The 18,298-nt window shown below is 36.8% G+C and overlaps 1 protein-coding gene across 1 annotated transcript in view; it reads right to left on the bottom strand.

Moving 5' to 3' along the window:
* The window catches only part of aars1 (alanyl-tRNA synthetase 1), a 39,975-nt gene extending 22,353 nt beyond the window's left edge, over positions 1-17,622 (bottom strand). Inside the window, exons 1-9 of the mRNA XM_028809244.2 lie at positions 17,474-17,622; positions 12,943-13,087; positions 8,673-8,861; positions 5,954-6,099; positions 5,283-5,474; positions 4,045-4,189; positions 2,126-2,271; positions 1,870-1,978; positions 1,564-1,714 (exon numbers count right to left, since the gene is read on the bottom strand). Of these exons, the coding sequence (XP_028665077.1) occupies positions 1,564-1,714; positions 1,870-1,978; positions 2,126-2,271; positions 4,045-4,189; positions 5,283-5,474; positions 5,954-6,099; positions 8,673-8,861; positions 12,943-13,086 (1,222 nt within the window). The 5' untranslated portion in view covers position 13,087; positions 17,474-17,622. The remainder of the gene's footprint in view (positions 1-1,563; positions 1,715-1,869; positions 1,979-2,125; positions 2,272-4,044; positions 4,190-5,282; positions 5,475-5,953; positions 6,100-8,672; positions 8,862-12,942; positions 13,088-17,473) is intronic.
* Between the last annotated feature and the right edge of the window lie 676 nt (positions 17,623-18,298).

The following is an 18,298-nucleotide window of genomic DNA, read 5'->3' as shown; positions in this document are numbered from 1 at the left end:
CAGCTGCACTCCTGGAATTCTTATGGCAGGAGAATGAGGCGATACACAGAAATATCCAGTTAGCACTAGTTCTGTGAGTGAAAACAATTTATTAATGAGAAAGGTCAGAGAAGAATGGTCAGACTTGTTTAAACTGACAGAAAGCCTTCAAATACTAAAAAAATACAAAAGAAACTAATAAAAACTCTTTGCAACAGTGGTAATCAAAAGGATATCTCTACCGTATATACTTGCAGATAAGTTCTCCCGCGGATAAGTCTGGAATTGATTTTACTGTATAATTTCTGGTATTTTATAATGTCGGTTGTATAAGTTGAATGCAGAAAACTTGTGCTATTGGTCCAAGAGCTTATGATATGCTAACGCCCACCTGAGAGTGTAACCACGGAGCACACTGCCTTTGTTTTCTATGTGGATGCGGCAATACGCTGTATCAGCGTGTGCTCCTAACATCTCTCTCTCTCTCTCTATTGTGCCTACGTGATCACTGCCACAAAATTTGATGCGTCTGAGAAACTGGTGTGAGATTGGAGGAGGCAAAAAGATGTATAAAAAAAATAGAAAAAATTAAGTGTCGCATTTTTGAACAGGCGTATAAGTCAGGTCTGATTATATGATTGATTTTTCCGGTTTCAAGACCTGACTTATATGTGAGTATATACGGTGAATGCATAATGTACTGAATCTGGAAGAGCATGGGCTGCAGCAGCAGAAAACCACAAGTAATCATGACAACTGGATAATTAAAGACGGGGAAAACGTCATCTGGTCTAACAAATCCCAATTACTGTTGTGACATGCAGATGGCAGGGCCAAATTTTGGGGTAAACTACACATTCATCCTTTTTTATGTCAATAGTATAGGCTGGTTGTGGTAGAGTAATGGCATGCATGAAGAATCTTATCAGCCAAGCACCATTTTACCTGTCCCAGCTGCCAGAACATTTAGATTCTCTCAGTATTCCTTCGTCTTTCTCAAATACCAAGCATATTCTTATTTTGGCTAACACTGTCTTTTGCAACCAATCAACAAATGACATACCTGTAGACAACTACTGTTACACTTGATGTTACACTAGACGTGATGTTATTTTGGAAGAATTAAGCAGACAGCACTGGTGAGCTTTGTTGAGCAGAATGACCTGTTCCTGTCTAGAATGTTCTAATGTTCAGTAATGTGCCCAGTAAATGCCCATATTATTATAAACCAGGAGTTTAACAGTGAACAGTAACAGCAAAATTGCCTTTTGGGGCTAAGCTCTTGCAGTCAAAATGATTAATTTTGCAGTAACATTGTAATGCGGTAGTAGGCTTCATGGGTTTACATTTTACAAAATTCAGCTGATGAGGAATACTGACAGCATTTTAGTGTTTTTAATTCAGCAAGCAGTTATTCAGATCCTTAGAACTGCAAATTATTTTAATACATGGCATACCAAACGGTCAGTTCTTGAAACTCAATAAGGTTATCAAATGCCAAAGACAATGCTTCAAAATTATCAGAAATAGGAGCCTTCAGTTTTAGAATTTTATCAAGACCAAGATACACTTTCAGAACCTCACCTGGGATGACTTGGCTATCTCCCATACTTTGAATCTTTCGATCAAGAATTCTCCGCCCTCTACTAAGAGTCTTAAGAAACTGTGTCTCTTCCTCATTAATAATATCTTTCACCATGTCTGGATCTTTGTTTAGTTCAGGGAATGCTCCTCCCTGAAAATAAGCACAAGTATTACTGGAACCTCAAATCAGAACAAAAAACAAAAAGAGGAAAACAAGATTTATACAATATAACTGAGGAGCAACACTAAGAATATGTGTCCTCTACAGAATTATAGAAAGTGAGATGGAGTAACTGAGACACTTACCAGTGAGTTCACAACCACATCAACAAGTGAGGCAAAGAAACCCTTTTGGGCATTTAGTTTCTCATGAGAGTATCTGACTGCACGACGCAGGATCCTCCGCAGAACATACCTGTGAAAAAAAAGTGGATATAACACCTCGGCATGGAAACAACAGACATCAAGGCTTTGGTGAAATGTTTTCTTTATAACATATTGCTAATTGTAGTAATTCATATTAGCTTTAAACATCCAAAAACTTTGTGGTATAAATACTTACCCACGCCCCGTGTTATCTGGACGTCCTCCATCTGCCAGTGCAATAGTGATGGTTCGGGCATGATCGGCCAGAACACGGTATGCCATATCAATTCCATCTGAATCCTCGGCACCAACCTTTCCAGTATAAGGCCGTGCCCCAGTACCCTGAGTAACAAGAGCAGCTCAAATGAACAACACAACATAGATTTACACTTAATTTTAAAAAAATGACAGTTCGTTAATAAAATACAATGAAAACTGCTAAAGACTACTGTATGTAGAAATTCAAAAAAGAACATATTAAAATGGAAACTTAGCAACAAAATGTGACAACATTCTTTGAAAACTCTCTTTAACATCCTTGGTTTTAATCCTAAGTGTGACTCGGGCTCAGAATTCGGGGTGATGTTTAAGGATCTGCTTTACAGGGTAAAGCCTGAATAACTCTTGGGACAGTATTCTGCTGCCACCTAGTGGATGAGATAATATTATGCTCCAAAAACCATAAATGTGTTTTACCACTCTAACCACACTCATCAACATTTGGAGTAGAGTGGAGCCTTCAACCAAAACATAATGGTGTGTAAACAAGAAGCTATGAAGCCGGATTAGAACAAACTGAAACTAAACCTAAACCATTTGTCAAATCAAGAGATCGTTATGACAATGTAAATCGCCATCAGTCATTGCCATGAATAGTGAAACTGATGCATATGGCATGATGAATTTGGTCCTATGAAGCTTCACCGTGTGTGGCAAAAAAAGGCAGAAACATTGGGATCAAGTCAAAGGACAAGAAAGATGTTCGCTCACTAAGCACTGTTCACAATGCAGCAATTGTCAATACTCATCTCAGGGGAAATATGAAAGTAACTAAGCCTTGCCTTCTCATACACAAGCAACAGAAAAAATATTTTAAAAATGTGCAAAGAAACAGACTTCTACTGTCTGATCTTAACATTGAGCTTTGTGTTGGCTACTACTTCAAAACATGTAACATGAAGGATGTATACTAAATTTGCATTAGTACAGCAGTGGATACTTCACATACATTTCCTACTGTATTTATGTTGACATTTTAGTATTAACATGTTTAAAAAAAAAAAGCAGTAAGATTTTTCTTGTTGGGGGGGGGGAATCAAATTTTTTGGCTCATTATTCTGGGGGAAAATGTAGTGCTAAGGAGGCATACACAGGTATCAATTCTTATTTGATAAATATGAACATTGATAAAAGTTACTTTAGGCCAGCATCATACTCTTCGGTTGATTGTCAGTCATAGCCTTAATTTAGAAAAGTTCTTAGCAAGTTGTTGATAGTTATACTGTGAGTTTGTGGCTTCCAAACACGTAGTGCGACATTCCTAATGACTCAGTCTTACTGCTCTGTGATTTGGCACAACAAAAATCATACAAACAATGTATATTAAGCCATATTGGCGCAATCCTGTGTGAGTGACAGCTGATCACCAAAGAGCATTCAGTGAGAAGTACAATGCGGAGGCAAAAAAAGAATTAAAGCGGGAGTTTTGGATTTCATAAACAGCAGAGAAGCTTGTTTATCTGATGGTTTGCGTTTCTCTATTTACAACAGAATGAAAAAAAAAGGCTAAGAACACAGCTGAACTGCCAAAATGGAAAAATCTGCAGCGATGTCAGGCAGCATTAATTGGCTGTAAAAAAATGTGGCGAGATCACAATAATTTGAAATTTTTAACTATGCAGAAGAAGCATGAAAGTGTCATGTAATCTCTTATCACCTTGAGGATGCCAGATTATAAGACAAGGAATAGCAGGTGACGAGATTCAGCAACTGCACTTGTTAAATGTGACAAGATCTCCGATTTGAAATCAAGGGAACCGATACTGGCTTATCAGTATTTGTGGCTCTGAGATAGAATTCCCATCTTTGAAAGTACTTTGCCAAATCCAAACTCACCTTTTGAATGGCATCAAAGTAAGGCAAAAACAGATCTGTGTCGTAATTGGACATCTTATTCTGCAGCACAGATACCAGCCTCTCCAAACCCATTCCAGTGTCAATGCTCTTTTTAGGTAGCTGTTTCAAGGAACCATCAGGCTCCCTGTAAAAACAGTAAACAGCAAGACCTGTCTGTAATTCTTGAAGACATAAAGGAAAAACAAAATACTGGAAGAAAAATGTTTGTCTGCCCTTGGACTGTGGACAAAAATCTGATGGGCTGTGAACTATAATTAACTCATTTCTTTAGTATGCTACATGTAAAAGGCACAAAATTAAACCAAGTTAATGATCAGTATATTTAAGCATTCAGTAGGTAGTTCCAAACAATAATAAAAATAAAATAAATGTAAATATCAGAAGAATCAAAAACCTTAACCATGACTAACAATAACATTAAAAGTAAAGAATACTACATTATTTATTTACTTATATAGTAAGAGCTTGGACAGTTCTCTTAAAGTTGATCTTTCTCTGTTTTGCTGCCCGTTGATTGTTAATTTCAATCTCTTGTATTGTAACATTAACCAAATGTTCACAATCTCGTAGACCCCCAAAAGAGGACATTTCAGAGGAATCTCAGCATATGGTCCATTCCCAAGATGCAGAACTTAAAAACAAAAGCTTCTTACACAGTACAGTCCCTTCACCCCACAAGAATAGCAAGCCAATATCAAAACAGATATTATGGTACTTTCAAAATTTAACTATCATTAATGCATCTTTTTGATGTGCTAGATAAATATATCACATTCTCTCCAATATTTTTAACACAACAGCTGAATGTTAATGACAGATGTATAATTATGATCATATTGATTTTTCACTTAAATAGTCACATATGGTCTCCTCATTTGTTACTTTCCTCTCTTCCCATTACTACTAGTTACACAGCATTACTTCTTGTTTTTACCATAAATACTGTATATCCAATTAATTAGATTCACAATGAACTCCCAAATCATTGAAAAATCTGTGCTAGAAAGGTAAATGTAGTGGAATTAGCAGAGACTGGCGGGAATACTTTGTTTTCACATGCAAAAGTTAACAATCTCTATATAAAACAAGTGAAACTATGGGTGTGTACGTAGGGATCATCTCATTTTCATATGCGTTTCTTTTAATAAAAACAAAATTAGGATTTAGAACCAAAACCACAGTGTATTGTATATAGATTGTGTGCTTCAGTAAAGTACCTGTTGAATTGGATAAAGACAAGATTCCAGATCTCCAATACATTGGGATCATCCTGATTAACAAGATGAGCTGCATCACGACCTCCAATACGATCAAAATGGATTTCACTACATGGGCCACAAGGTCCAGTGTCTCCCATTTCCCAAAAGTTATCCTTCATGCTTCCAGGTAATATGCGGCTTTCCTCCATCCTAGAATTTGAAACAAGGGAGAAAAAAATTAAGAAAAAAGTATGTACAAAAATAAAGCCTAACTATAATTTAAAATGCACTTCTTCAATTTGCATTGCAATAACCTAGTGTATATTTTTAGTATTTATTTAAGTGATAACAAATCGTACCCTGTGATTGTGCATAATCAAATCTTTAGATAAAATATAACTATTTGAAGATTCACATTAAAAGTGTAGCCTGGATAAAAATATGAGCAGACACACTCCATTGAATGCTATTCTCCAGTAAAATGCTCTTAATACAACATGTTTGATTTCTGTAAGATTTTTGGTAGCATTATACGTCATAAAACATTAAAATTAAAAACGACTGAAATCTCAAATAATATGCATTTATAACAAAGTTTTTGGTGCATTATCTTAAATCAGCCAGAATGAACACAACAACAAAAAAAAATGAAAAAGAAACATATGATTTGTAAAGGTAAGCACCCTCACCCCAAGTCCAGCCAGATCTGCTTGCACTCCAAGTCAGGCTCCAGCCCAGCTTCTTCGTTTCCTCCAAAGTAAGTTACATACAACCTCTCGATTAAAATGCCAAACTCCTTAGTCAGCAGGTCCAGTGCTAACTGACAAGCTAGACGCTGTGTCAAAGAGGAGTAAACCTCAGTACCAAAAATTACGGGTTGAACACTTAAAGCATTAAGCATTGCATAGCTTACTCTACTTTAAAGAGAAAGACATTTTATATTATACATTACATTTTACATTATATGTTAATACTAAATAACACAAGTTTGTGACATACTGTATTGTAAATCCTAGCCAAATAAAACAAAAAGACAAAACATCTTACATGTCTGAGAATATAGTATGTCCTTGTGAATCAACCTTACTAAGAGATTACCTACTTCCAGTCATGTCTAAAGTATACCGAGTCTCACCTAGAAACAACTTTTACAATGATCTTGCTTAAGAAGAGTTTCTGTATTTTCAGACATGATTCTCCATGCCACTTTCTTACAAGCCTATATGATGTTCTATGACTGTCCGAGCACAACAGTGAATGTAAAAAAAAAAAAAAAAAAAAACACAAGCGATGACACTAAAAGTGTGCAATACTAGAAAAGCCATAACTTTTCACATAAATTACTTCAGCTCTTAAGTTATTTATTTTTAAAAAAACATACCATTCTCAAGTTTACTTAATAAAGGTCACTAAGGGCTGCAGCCTGTCCTGGTAGCTTTGGGTACAATACAGGAACCAACACTGGACAAGTAACTTGCCCATAACGTATCCCACTCAAAGATGGGCCATTTTATAGTTGCCGGTTTACCTAGTCTGCATACCTTTGAAAATGTGGGAGGAATACCAGCGTAAATGAAGAAAAATACGCATAGACAGGGAGAACATGCACACTTCACAAGGGCAGTGACTGTGTGTAGGTTTCAAATTCCACAGGCTGGAGCAGTGAGACTAAACTACTACACCACTGTGTCATGCCTGGTCAGATTTGTAAGTTGGTAAAATCTTTATTGGCTTATGGGTTTATTGAGTGACTATTGTTACGTGTATAGAGTATAGTATAGATCCATAATAAAGACAATCAGCAAAAAAACATTCATGTGGTAAGGCAATAAAACCACTTCTCATTTAAGAATAACAATGTCAGCAGTTGCCGCACAATTGTGAAAAACTGCTTCTACATAAAGACAAGTATAACATAATTTAATGTTGGGAGAAAATTTCACTTTAAATCACTGGAGGAGCTCTAAACTGTTCATGAGGACTCAAGGCTTTTAGGCTTGAAATTCAAATTATTTTTAAATAAACAAACATAGTTGTTTATAAAAAGGAAACCATAACAAGTCTAGCTGGGTCAGTTGATAAAAAAAAAATAGAAATTCAATATTTGATTATAACTAGACTCAAAAGCAAAAGAAATCAGACAATTCAGGGTCCGTTTTAGGGTTACAGAGGCTTTAGAAAAGGAGAAAGTGACCCTCGATTAGTTGCCAATTCATCATTGAACACTTTCATGAAAACTCCTCACACTCTGCCAAATTAGAATAAATGGAAAAATCCCAAGAGTACACTTTAACAATGACTGTTGATATCTTTTTTTTTTTTTTTTGTGGCTAACATATAATATTTCAAACACCTTACTGTCAGTATACTACCATTTCCTTACTAAGCTTAATTTTCAGCTTTGTATGAAAGAGGAACTGTATGTTGTGCAGTGAAAACTAAGAGGATTTAGTTTCTAACTATACCACTTAACAAGGAAAAGCTGTAAAATCTAGAAATTATTATCTGTACTGGTCCACTGCCAATTTTTGTTGCGCAGGAACTTTCTCATCAGAGCCTGCAATACACAGCATTGCTCTGGCTGGTTAGCTATCAACTACCAAGTGTTCTAAGCAAACGTGTTACCCTACATTTAAACCTTGAAATCCACATTATCCCTTTGGATTAATTAGCGATCAAGGCAACATAGTGGCACAGTGGCTAGTCCAGTCCACTCACAAACCCAGCATTCTGGATTCAAACCCTATCATATATGGTTCCTGTTATGTGTGAAGTTTGCATGGTCTGCCTTTGTCTATTCCTCTGTGTTCTTAAGTTTGACCCAGTAGGGGTGTGTGTTTAAGTGGGCTCTTCCATAGGGTTAGTTTCTGTCCTGAACCAGAAGCTACCATGTGGGCCATAGCACCCTGTTACTCTGAACTGGATTAAGTAAGTATAGGAATGTTACGCTGTTTATTTTATAGATGACTTTTGTTAGATACCATACAAATATGCTGTTTTTCAATGTTCACTATCAGTGTGGGGCAATATTTTTTTTAAACTTCCATGTTTTTTCCAACAGTATTTATTTTATATTATCTAATGTCCCACATTATACAGGAGAAGTTCTAGTCTGCTTTGTAAAATGTCCTTCTATAGTGTGATCAGTAGAAGTCATGATACAAAAGAAGGACTGAATGAAGACCATGACAATTGCACAAATCCTCTTCACCTCACAGGTTGATAAATGACTCACTACATTTTCTAAGTTAGGGAATCAAATAAAATTTAAAATATACTTCAGTTTCAGTTTTTCATTAAATTTATGTTACTAATTTGATGCTCCACATTTTAAAGAAATCACAGTGATGTAACAGAATTTTGCACAAAATCTTATGTAACTGACAATCTACTAAAAAGTGAACTTACCTTGAAATAGTCACCAAATGACCATGAGCCCAACATTTCAAAAAATGTGTGATGATATACATCTTTGCCAACGTCATCCAAGTCATTATGCTTCCCTCCAGCACGAATGCATTTCTGAGTGTTAGCAGCTCGTCGCAATTTTGCCATAGGATGTGTAGGATCAATGGTATTTAAAAAAATTGGTTTGAACTGCAGACAAAATATGTTAAAATGAATTAGAAAAGACTAAGGGAATACATACTCGGTTCAACATAATACGTCAAAAAAAAAAAAAAAAGTATACCTAGTGGCTCACTGAATATGCTGCATAAACAAAATGTTTGTCAAAATACAATCACTGTAGTTAAACTGCCATTTATACTGAAAACAATACATTACCTTAAGGCCATATTATATTATACTAGTCATTTAGCCCGTTACAATAACGGGCGCTAGAACAGTAGTGCATAAACATTAGTAGGAACAGTCTATATTAAATGGCAAGGGACTTTGACCTCATTCTTTTTGTTGGTCGTATTTTTCTTTGTTTTTCAGCCTTTCTTTTGTTGATATTTACTTGCTGAGCTGACCGTTCTTCGTGGGCTGCCGCCGTGTATTATGTGTCTTTAATTTTCTGTGACAGTAATACTGTCTTGTACGTCCGCTGGCTTGTACGTCCGTAATATACCTTTAATTTTCTCTGGCGGTAATACAGGCGTGTGCGTCAGTAATATGCCTTTAATTTTCTCTGACAGTAATACTGGCTTGTATGTGGCTGTAATATGCGTCACTGTATTGTGTACCTTTAATTTCCTCTCGCAGTAATACTGGTTTGTATTTCCGTAAAACACCTATAAATTTTCTCTGACAGTAATATCGCGCATTGCACCGTGCCCCGCACATGCGCACTTCATCAGAAGACACACACACACGGACACCTGGACGCACACAGGGATTTTATTAAAAAGGATTATGTGACTTTCAAACTTTTTTTTAATCGTAGCCTTCATTTACATAACCTTAGCAAGTTGGTGGCATTCGGCAGCGAGTTCCCATGAATCTAGTCCATGACAGGTTTGATTTTGTCTTTAGTCAGAGGTGCAGCCAGTGGCTATTCCTAATGTGGGGTGTAAGGGCGCTGGTGTGGTCCCCCCCCAACCCAAATATTTTAAAAACTCTACTTAGATTAATTAGATAATATGAAATAATCATGAAATAAATGTGCTTATTTGCACAATGTGCTTGGTGTCAGTGCATGTCAACATCCATTAAAAATTGCTTCCTACTTGTATTTGTTTAATTTCTGTGCGAGTGAAAAGAAGAAAAAAAAAAAATAAAAAAAAATTTATATATATATATATATATATATATATATATATATATATATATATATATATATATATATATATATATATATATATATATATATTTCACGGCATTCGAAGTCTGTGTCACAATCTGATTGTATGGGTGGTTACCTACCAGGTAACGCTTGTGGTTGGCCAGCAATCTGCTAACATCCGCCACGGTGCCCTCAGTTTGTGAAGAGCAGATCATAGAATGGTTGAAATAGTTTACTGTCAAACAAATGGAAAGAGTACACGACACGTGTTTCGCCCTCATTCTGGGCTCATCAGGTGTACACACTCCACTGCACTCCCTCTCGGGAATCGAACCTTGCGCCACGGCGTGCGGTTCGTTTATTTGACAGCATGTAGATCGGGGTAATTACATTCACGGCATTCGAAGTCTGTGTCACAATCTGATTGTATGGGTGGTTACCTACCAGGTAACGCTTGTGGTTGGCCAGCAATCTGCTATATATATATATATATATATATATATATATATATAGTTCTGGAGTAAAGGACGCTGTCCAAATGAGAGTCTATGTGAGTCATTGATCTTTTGGCAAGCAGGTGACCCGAGGCTGCCCTTTAACTGGTTGCTTTCAGATTTTTCTGGGGACAACCGCCTTTAACGTTATGTAACTACAGATGAGCAAGTGCAACTTTAGAGATGGCAATTTAAAGTAACTTCAGAAATAAAAAAATCAGGTTATTTCTTTAATGAAACACCCCATCTTAAATCATACACTTGAAGAGAAAAAAAAAAAAAAAGAAGATAATGGAGTTTGGACCAGACTGACCTGACAGAAAAGTGAATGAAAACAAGATTACACACAAACTTCTTTCAGCTCTTGTTATGACAAATGGAGTTGGCTAACTGGGTGTGGTGTAATATCATTTTTTTTTTTGCTTTCTCTGCTTGTAGTTTCAAATTGTTGGTATCGAACCATTGTGGACAACAGGGGTACGAGACCTAAAACATCTTTCTGAAAAATGTAAGTGGCATTAAAATAGCTGCAGTCATCTAGACAATAGCATGAGGCTACATTTTTTTGGCAGGCTTAGTACTGCTGAACAGCTAGATGACGGCTACAGGATTGGCTTTGGAAGGCACAACAAAGAGTTGACCAAAAATTGATACATCCTGTCCAGAATAATAGACTGAAATTTTGTGGAGCATTTAAATTGGCCATAATAAGTCTGAAGTAGGGCAGCACGGTGGCACAGTGGGTAGCGCTGCTGCCTCGCAGTTAGGAGACCCGGGTTCACTTCCCGGGTCCTCCCTGCATGGAGTTTGCATGTTCTCCCCATGTCTGCGTGGGTTTCCTCCGGGTACTCCGGGTTTCCTCCGGGTACTCCGTTTTCCTCCCATAGTCCAAAGACATGCAGGTTAGGTGCATTGGCGATTATAAATTGTCCCTAGTGTGTGCTTGGTGTGTGGGTGTGTGCGCCCTGCGGTGGGCTGGCACCCTGCCCGGGGTTTGTTTCCTGCCTTGTGCCCTGTATTGGCTAGGATTGGCTCCAGCAGACCCCCGTGACCCTGTAGTTAGGATATAGTGGGTTGGATGATGGATGGAAGTCTGAAGTAACCCCTTCCTCAAACCATGCATTAAAAAGGTTGAGAATACTGTGGTGCCTAAACCTGTTATGTAACAACAATTGCTTTCTTTAACTATGAATTCTACAGCTCCTACAACTATAAGTATTCAAAATACAGCATTCATTTGACAGTGCTGTTTGTCTGTAGTTTGGGTGTTATCATGCCAGTTAAGTGTTTTTTTTTTTTTGTTTTTTGCATTATCGTAAGGTCATTCTTTTATAGTTTTCTTATTATGTTATAATAGCCAAGATGGATAGATTTTTATTTTTAACAGTGGAGTGAATTTGTGTGCATTGCTGGGTAGGGTTTATTAGAAGATTCCCCTTGCTCGGCTGCGGACGTTAAAGTTCTATAAATCGCCTTATCTGGCTGAGACTTGACTCTGCAAGTTAAGGGTCTTGCTCAAGGGCCTAACGGAGCAATTGCTTCATCCTGTGTATGATGTTAGTCTGCACCCTGCCCTACAAGCAGGTCCTCCAAATTACAGGGAAAACATGGGGGTTGTTGGCAGGATTGGCACTCCAGCCACCATAAAAAAAACCTCACACTATTTTCAGTGTGGTGCAGAGGTGTCACCCACTGCACTTGGGTCCCAATCCAGGTGGTTCGTCATGTGGTGGGTGCGGCAACGTGCTATCAGCGCGCTGTGTGTAGGCAACATTACAGCTTAAAGTATGTGTTTTTTCTTTTCTTTTCTCCTGAGCTATGAAGTGCCGCTTCAGCTTGTCCCCAAAAAAGTGCACCCTTGTCCAAATTTCTTTCACCAGCCGCCACTGGGGACAGCTCTGTGCGCATTAGGGCTAACAACCAATGAATGCCCACCTGAAAGTACAATACATATAATGCAGCAATAAGGAATTGGGAAAACAGGTGCTTTGGATCACACAAACAGAAGAGAAGATCGTTTATCTGATGTCTTGTGTTTTACACACCAAAACAGAACATAAAGAATAAATTAAAAAGGGATGAGACTGCAGCTGAACTTGCCATAACTGTTAACCCTTTGTACAGCACGGACTCTGTCAGGATGTCACAAAAAGAGGCAAGCACAACTATCCTGGATGGTGGCCACTCAGTGACTAAGTACGACATGCCCAGCAATTTTTAATTTTCTTTTGTGAGCTGACACAGTCTGGCAGCAACATCAGCAACTGCAGTCAGCAAGTCTGGCATATCAAATGATTAGAAGGCACATAATGCAACATCAGCTTTAGGTAGACTAATTAGCAGTGCAAGAAGAAACAAAAAACGTTGACTACTAGAATTCATGAAAAGGTAAGACAACATCAGTGTTGATTAACTGGAAACTATCGATCAATATTTTTTATTTGTAAGAAATTACCTGATTCATGCCTGCATTCGCAAACAGCAGTGTGGGATCATCCAATGGCACAGTAGCAGAAGAGTGCACATACTCATGATCATGCCTCTTAAAGAAGTCAATGAATTTCTGTCGAATCTGAGAAGCTGTAAGTGTTGAGTCCATTCTATAAATTGAGAAGAAAAAGCAGAAAAATTAGAATAATAAATCATTAAACAATGCCAGCATGATATTCTTCATCTATTCCAACTAAATGTGAATGTCCCCTTGGGGATTAATAAAGTATCTATCTATCTAAACTCATGATAATGACCTTACAGATGTTCACTCTCTCAAATCACTGCAAAATGTGTAAAATCCTTCAAATCTATGTTCATTAGTGACAAAGTACCAACAAGGACTTAACCATTTTACTTAAAAATTGAAAGAGCAGTTCTGTATTTTTTTTCTAAATGATGTAATTTAAAATAATTCAAACCTTTGGTCACTATACCTCACAATACAATAGTAAATATATGTTACTGGCCCAGCAATAATAAATTATATCATAAAATATGCTACAATTATTCAACATGCAATAGTGGAAATTATAAATAAGACTGATAAAAAAAAAAGGTTAAAATAAGACTTTTTTTTGCCCTGCTGGATAATGAAACCCCATAGCCGAGATATCCAGTGGGAGTCTTTGAGTCGGTAGTTGCTTTCTGGTTCTTCTTCTAGTTAATCTTTATCATTTATCTCTCTATTTTCAGGACCTACTTTTTGCCATTAGTGGATCGAACGAAATCTGCATCTGTTTTAGCAGTCCTGGGAAAAAGAAAGGACTTGAATCTAGACAAAACACTAGTTCTTCACAGGGCACAATCAGGCATACCCCACACTTAGTTATATTGAGCTAATTCAGAACAGCCTTTCAAGCTTGCACAAATTGGGAATATGCGAATTTCAAACAAGAGAAACCAAATAAGACTAAGCGCTTGGAAAACGTGAAAGCTCCACTGGACTTTGAAGGAGCTGATAATCAAATAGTAACAGGGACATCACCAAAAACCGTAACAACCTTCTAAAAATCTTTTCATTCATTTTTTCTGAACCGCCTTACTTCGATACAGGGTCACTGAGGGCTGAAGCATTCTTTAACAGCATCCAATGCAAATCGGGATTCAATTCTAGATGGGGCAATAGTCCACCACTCATACTGAGTCAATATAAGGTCTCAATTAATGAATGCTAACTTTATCTAACACTTAACTATGGTAGACCAAAACGTAAGGAAATCCAACATATAAAATATATTGAAACAATATATATGCATGTTATGCATATAATTTTGAATTATTTTTGTGTCATAAATCAAAAGTGAGCAGTTAAAATGATTAATTGATTTTCAATATGGCAAGTGGGGCTCATGGAAATCCATCCTGTGCTCATGGTATTTAATTAAATTAAATCAAATGACCAATGAGCTTCAAGAGGTAGGGCAAGGACTGTCAACATTAGGGGTCACAACTGTATTTTCCCAATCAGCATCACAATCTAATTATTAAATATTACTAAGAGTACTGAGGCAGAAGAGTTAGAGAAACAACATACACATCACACACAGTCCAAGTCCTTGGACATATTTACCATTTTATTTCAAATAAGCAAACTCTCTCCTTTCTCTCAGGAGATCTCCAGTCACACAGGCTCTCCTCTCTATATGCTGCCAGTGGACACAGCGGTCTGCCTGGTACCTGTAATGCTGCCGTTTAAATCACCTGTGCCACAGAGTGCCCAGTCCCTTGACACTGGTATCTATAAAGATGTGGAACATCATGGACACTTCTAGAGATTTCTCTTTCAATCAGATAACTGGTTCCACTCAATCAAGAAGTGCTCTGTCAGGTGACCACTACACTGTTATATCTTACTCGTACTATATTTTTTTGCAAAAAACCAAGCCGTTTATAAAGTGGCACCGTGAACTAGTACATGGAGCAATGGTGAAGCTACTTCATTTGCTGCTGGAGTGTTTTTATTAGCTTGGCTAATTATGTCAATGATCTCTTTTGTAGTTTTATTCTTTCAGCATCAACATCTGGTAAAGTGCCAATGAAGATGAAAAAAGACATGTTAATATTATATCTGGCTAGGACAAAGGGCAAGAAAAAAATATGAAGAATTAATGCTTGTTAATCACATTAACGCTGACAAATGTTTGTCTATATTTGGTATTAGGATAGTTAAAGCAGAGAACTATCCACACCTCAAAAATATAACCGCACTGATAATCAGCATCAAACAACATTAGATTACTTATACTAAGATTAAACTTTTTTTAGACCATAATTGTATTTCTCACCATTTCATTAAGTCAAGTCTTCTCCTGAAGTATGTTTGTAGCAGCAATGTACCAGAATATTGCTGCAATGCCTCCTTGCCCCCCACTGCTTGATGCTGATTTGTCATTTGATTTCATTTAGTATTATCATGAGTAATGTGTGATAATGAAGAAAAAAAATGTACAAAGTGAAATGTAATGAGTTTGCTTTACTTTCATTATTCAGAAATAAAAATTCACATTCACCAATCCCTTGTATTGCAAATAGCATGAATATTGTGTGATAAGTTAAAAAGGAATAAATCATTCGATTTTTTTTTTTTAAAACAGTGACACAAAACATATTGCTCAAAATCTTTGTATTTTAAATGCAGGATTACAATTAATTTTCACAGGAAGCACCATCACTAAATTCTTTACATGTGCAAAAGATTACACTTCAGGGTCAAAGTGAAATTTGTGACATGAATAAAATTAAAATGGTAGAATGAGTGAAAAAATAAGTTAATGGCAGGCATACGAAGTAGCTCAGGAAACAGCTAGCATCAAAAATTTCTAGCTTGCAGTACAAATGTAGATTTGACACAAGAGATGTATCACTAATAATTCAAAAACATCTGTAAACTTTACAGGGCCTGAACACTTTTGCAAGACACTGTGTCTGTATAAGTATTTTATTGTATCTTATTTGTTTGAAATGCTTGTAAAAGCAACCTCACTAAAAAATTCAGTTACTGTACCAGCTTAAACAAATTCAGGGCTACGAGTCTACTATTTAATAAAAATGAAGTTAAATTAAATTTTTCTTTTCGACTTAATCTCAGTGGTTTGGTGTTTCTCTTTCAATTATATATATATATATATATATATATATATACACACACATACATATACACACACACACACACACTTCCCTGTGCTGAATATCTCAAATGTATTTACATTTTCATTGAATTACTTAGCATGCATTTTTATCCAAGGGAACTTACAAAGCAGATCTAGTCCAATTATTCAATTCTGGGCCCAGAGTGCCAGTGCCTGTTATTGCATCATTCAGGGTTTGTTACTGCCCTAAACAAAATATGCCACTGGCGATAAATTGTATGGCATTTGTACTTTCTTTGCACAATGGAACTATTTGTATACATGCTATATAACTAAACCCCAACAGTGGCAAACCTGACAACGTCACTTAGTCTGGCATATGACGTTTAAAACAAGATTGATTAATGTGCTATGACTCAAAGTGTAAACAACAGCTACAGCTCATCTCGTCTGCATAAGCGGTTAGTCGGAAACGTTCCTGGACGGGGCACCCTTTATTTTTCCTCGGGCACAAAAACCATCTACTTTCTCAATTTACAATCGACAATTAACCTAAAGCTCAGGTAGTTGAGATGAGGTTAAAAAACATTCAGACACGCGGAGACGGACAGAGATCGGGCTCGCGTTTCGAACTGGGACCATGAAGCAACAGCGCAAGCCACTGTGCCACTTCCCTTGCTACATTTATTTTACATAAATTTATTCAAAATTACAACAAACTATACTTTATAATCTAAATAACAGAAAATAGTATTTCGAAAGTCTGAAAAATTGTTAGTACAGTTTGAAAAAAAAAAAAAAAAACAAAAAAAAAAAACTTCAGGGAGCATTAACAGGTTTGACTAGCTGCACTTGTCTGGAAGCAGGAACTACGAGGACTTCCCAATATCTTTTAAGTAGACCAAGCACATTTAGGAGGATCTAAACAGCCCGATTTTGCCAAGATGGCAAATTTCCGTAAAAGACAGCTTTACACGACCCTTCTGTCCTATGCATAAAGTAATCGGCCGGTCAGTTTAAAATACAGGGGCAGTACAGTGACAGTGCGAAATAATAACAGAATTGGATTAGGATGATGTGGCGCGGTCAATTCGGTCGTGGCGTAACATAATAAACGTGGTACATAATGAGATCGTTAAAGCGCATCAAACAGCTCAGAGTCGTTTAACATATATCTGCGTGCAAGTCATTTTTTTACCACTTTTCCTGTATTGCCGGGGCATCATTAAAAATGAAAACAATGTAAAATAATACATGCATCGACACGACATGCAATTAAATGAAATAAAATATATACTGACCACCCCACCGTCAATTAATTTAAAAACACGAATTAAGTAGACTAAATACTATCCAACTATTTCGTGTTTTAAAATAAATAAAATGGTTTATAGTTATTTTTACCTGAAAGTGCCTCTTAAATTCACCAACTAATGCACTTACACACCACCGGCGCAGTGAAACCACACTTTGCGATGGGCCGCCCCTGAAAAACACAATTTGCTATATCTGGAAAGTCTTTAAAAAATGCGAAAGTCTATTGGGTAGAATTGGAGTCAATCAGAGATTAGGGTTCACCGCCCTCCGTAAGAAATAGGTTGTAGGCTGCGCATGTGGCTGATGCAACTTAGACTTTCCCGGTGACACATGACACGTGACTGCGGTCTTAAGCTGCTGTCCTGCGCATCATAAGCATCAAGGTTTGATCGTCTATTAAAGACAAACATGGACATTGGGCACGTTTGTGCATATATATTTTATATATATATATATATATATATATACACACAGTACTGTGCAAAAGTTTTAGGCAGGTGTGAAAAAATGCTGTAAACAAAGAATGCTTTCAAAAATGGAAGTGTTAATCATTTATTTTCATCAATCAACAAAATGCAGTGAATGAACAAAAGAGAAATCTAAATCAAATCAAATATTTGGTGTGACCACCCTTAGCCTTCAAAACAGCATCAATTCTTCAAGGTATACTTGCAAACAGTTTTTGAAGGAACTCGGCTGGTAGGTTGTTCCAAACATCTTGGAGAACTAACCACAGATCTGCTCCACTGACAGACTGAGAAGATCGTTCCTCCCCCAAACTATGCGACTCTTCAATTCCACCCGGGGGGGCAAACGTTAACATTTAACATTATACAAAGTTATTGTCTGTTTTTCACCTGCATTATTATCTTTCTTTAATTTAATATTATTTATTGTATCAGTATACTGCTG

Source organism: Erpetoichthys calabaricus, chromosome 9 (genome assembly GCF_900747795.2).
Source record: "Erpetoichthys calabaricus chromosome 9, fErpCal1.3, whole genome shotgun sequence".
NCBI classification, from domain to species: Eukaryota; Metazoa; Chordata; class Cladistia; order Polypteriformes; family Polypteridae; genus Erpetoichthys; species Erpetoichthys calabaricus.
Note: the sequence above shows the minus strand (reverse complement) of the source record. Positions and strands in the feature narration are given on the sequence as shown.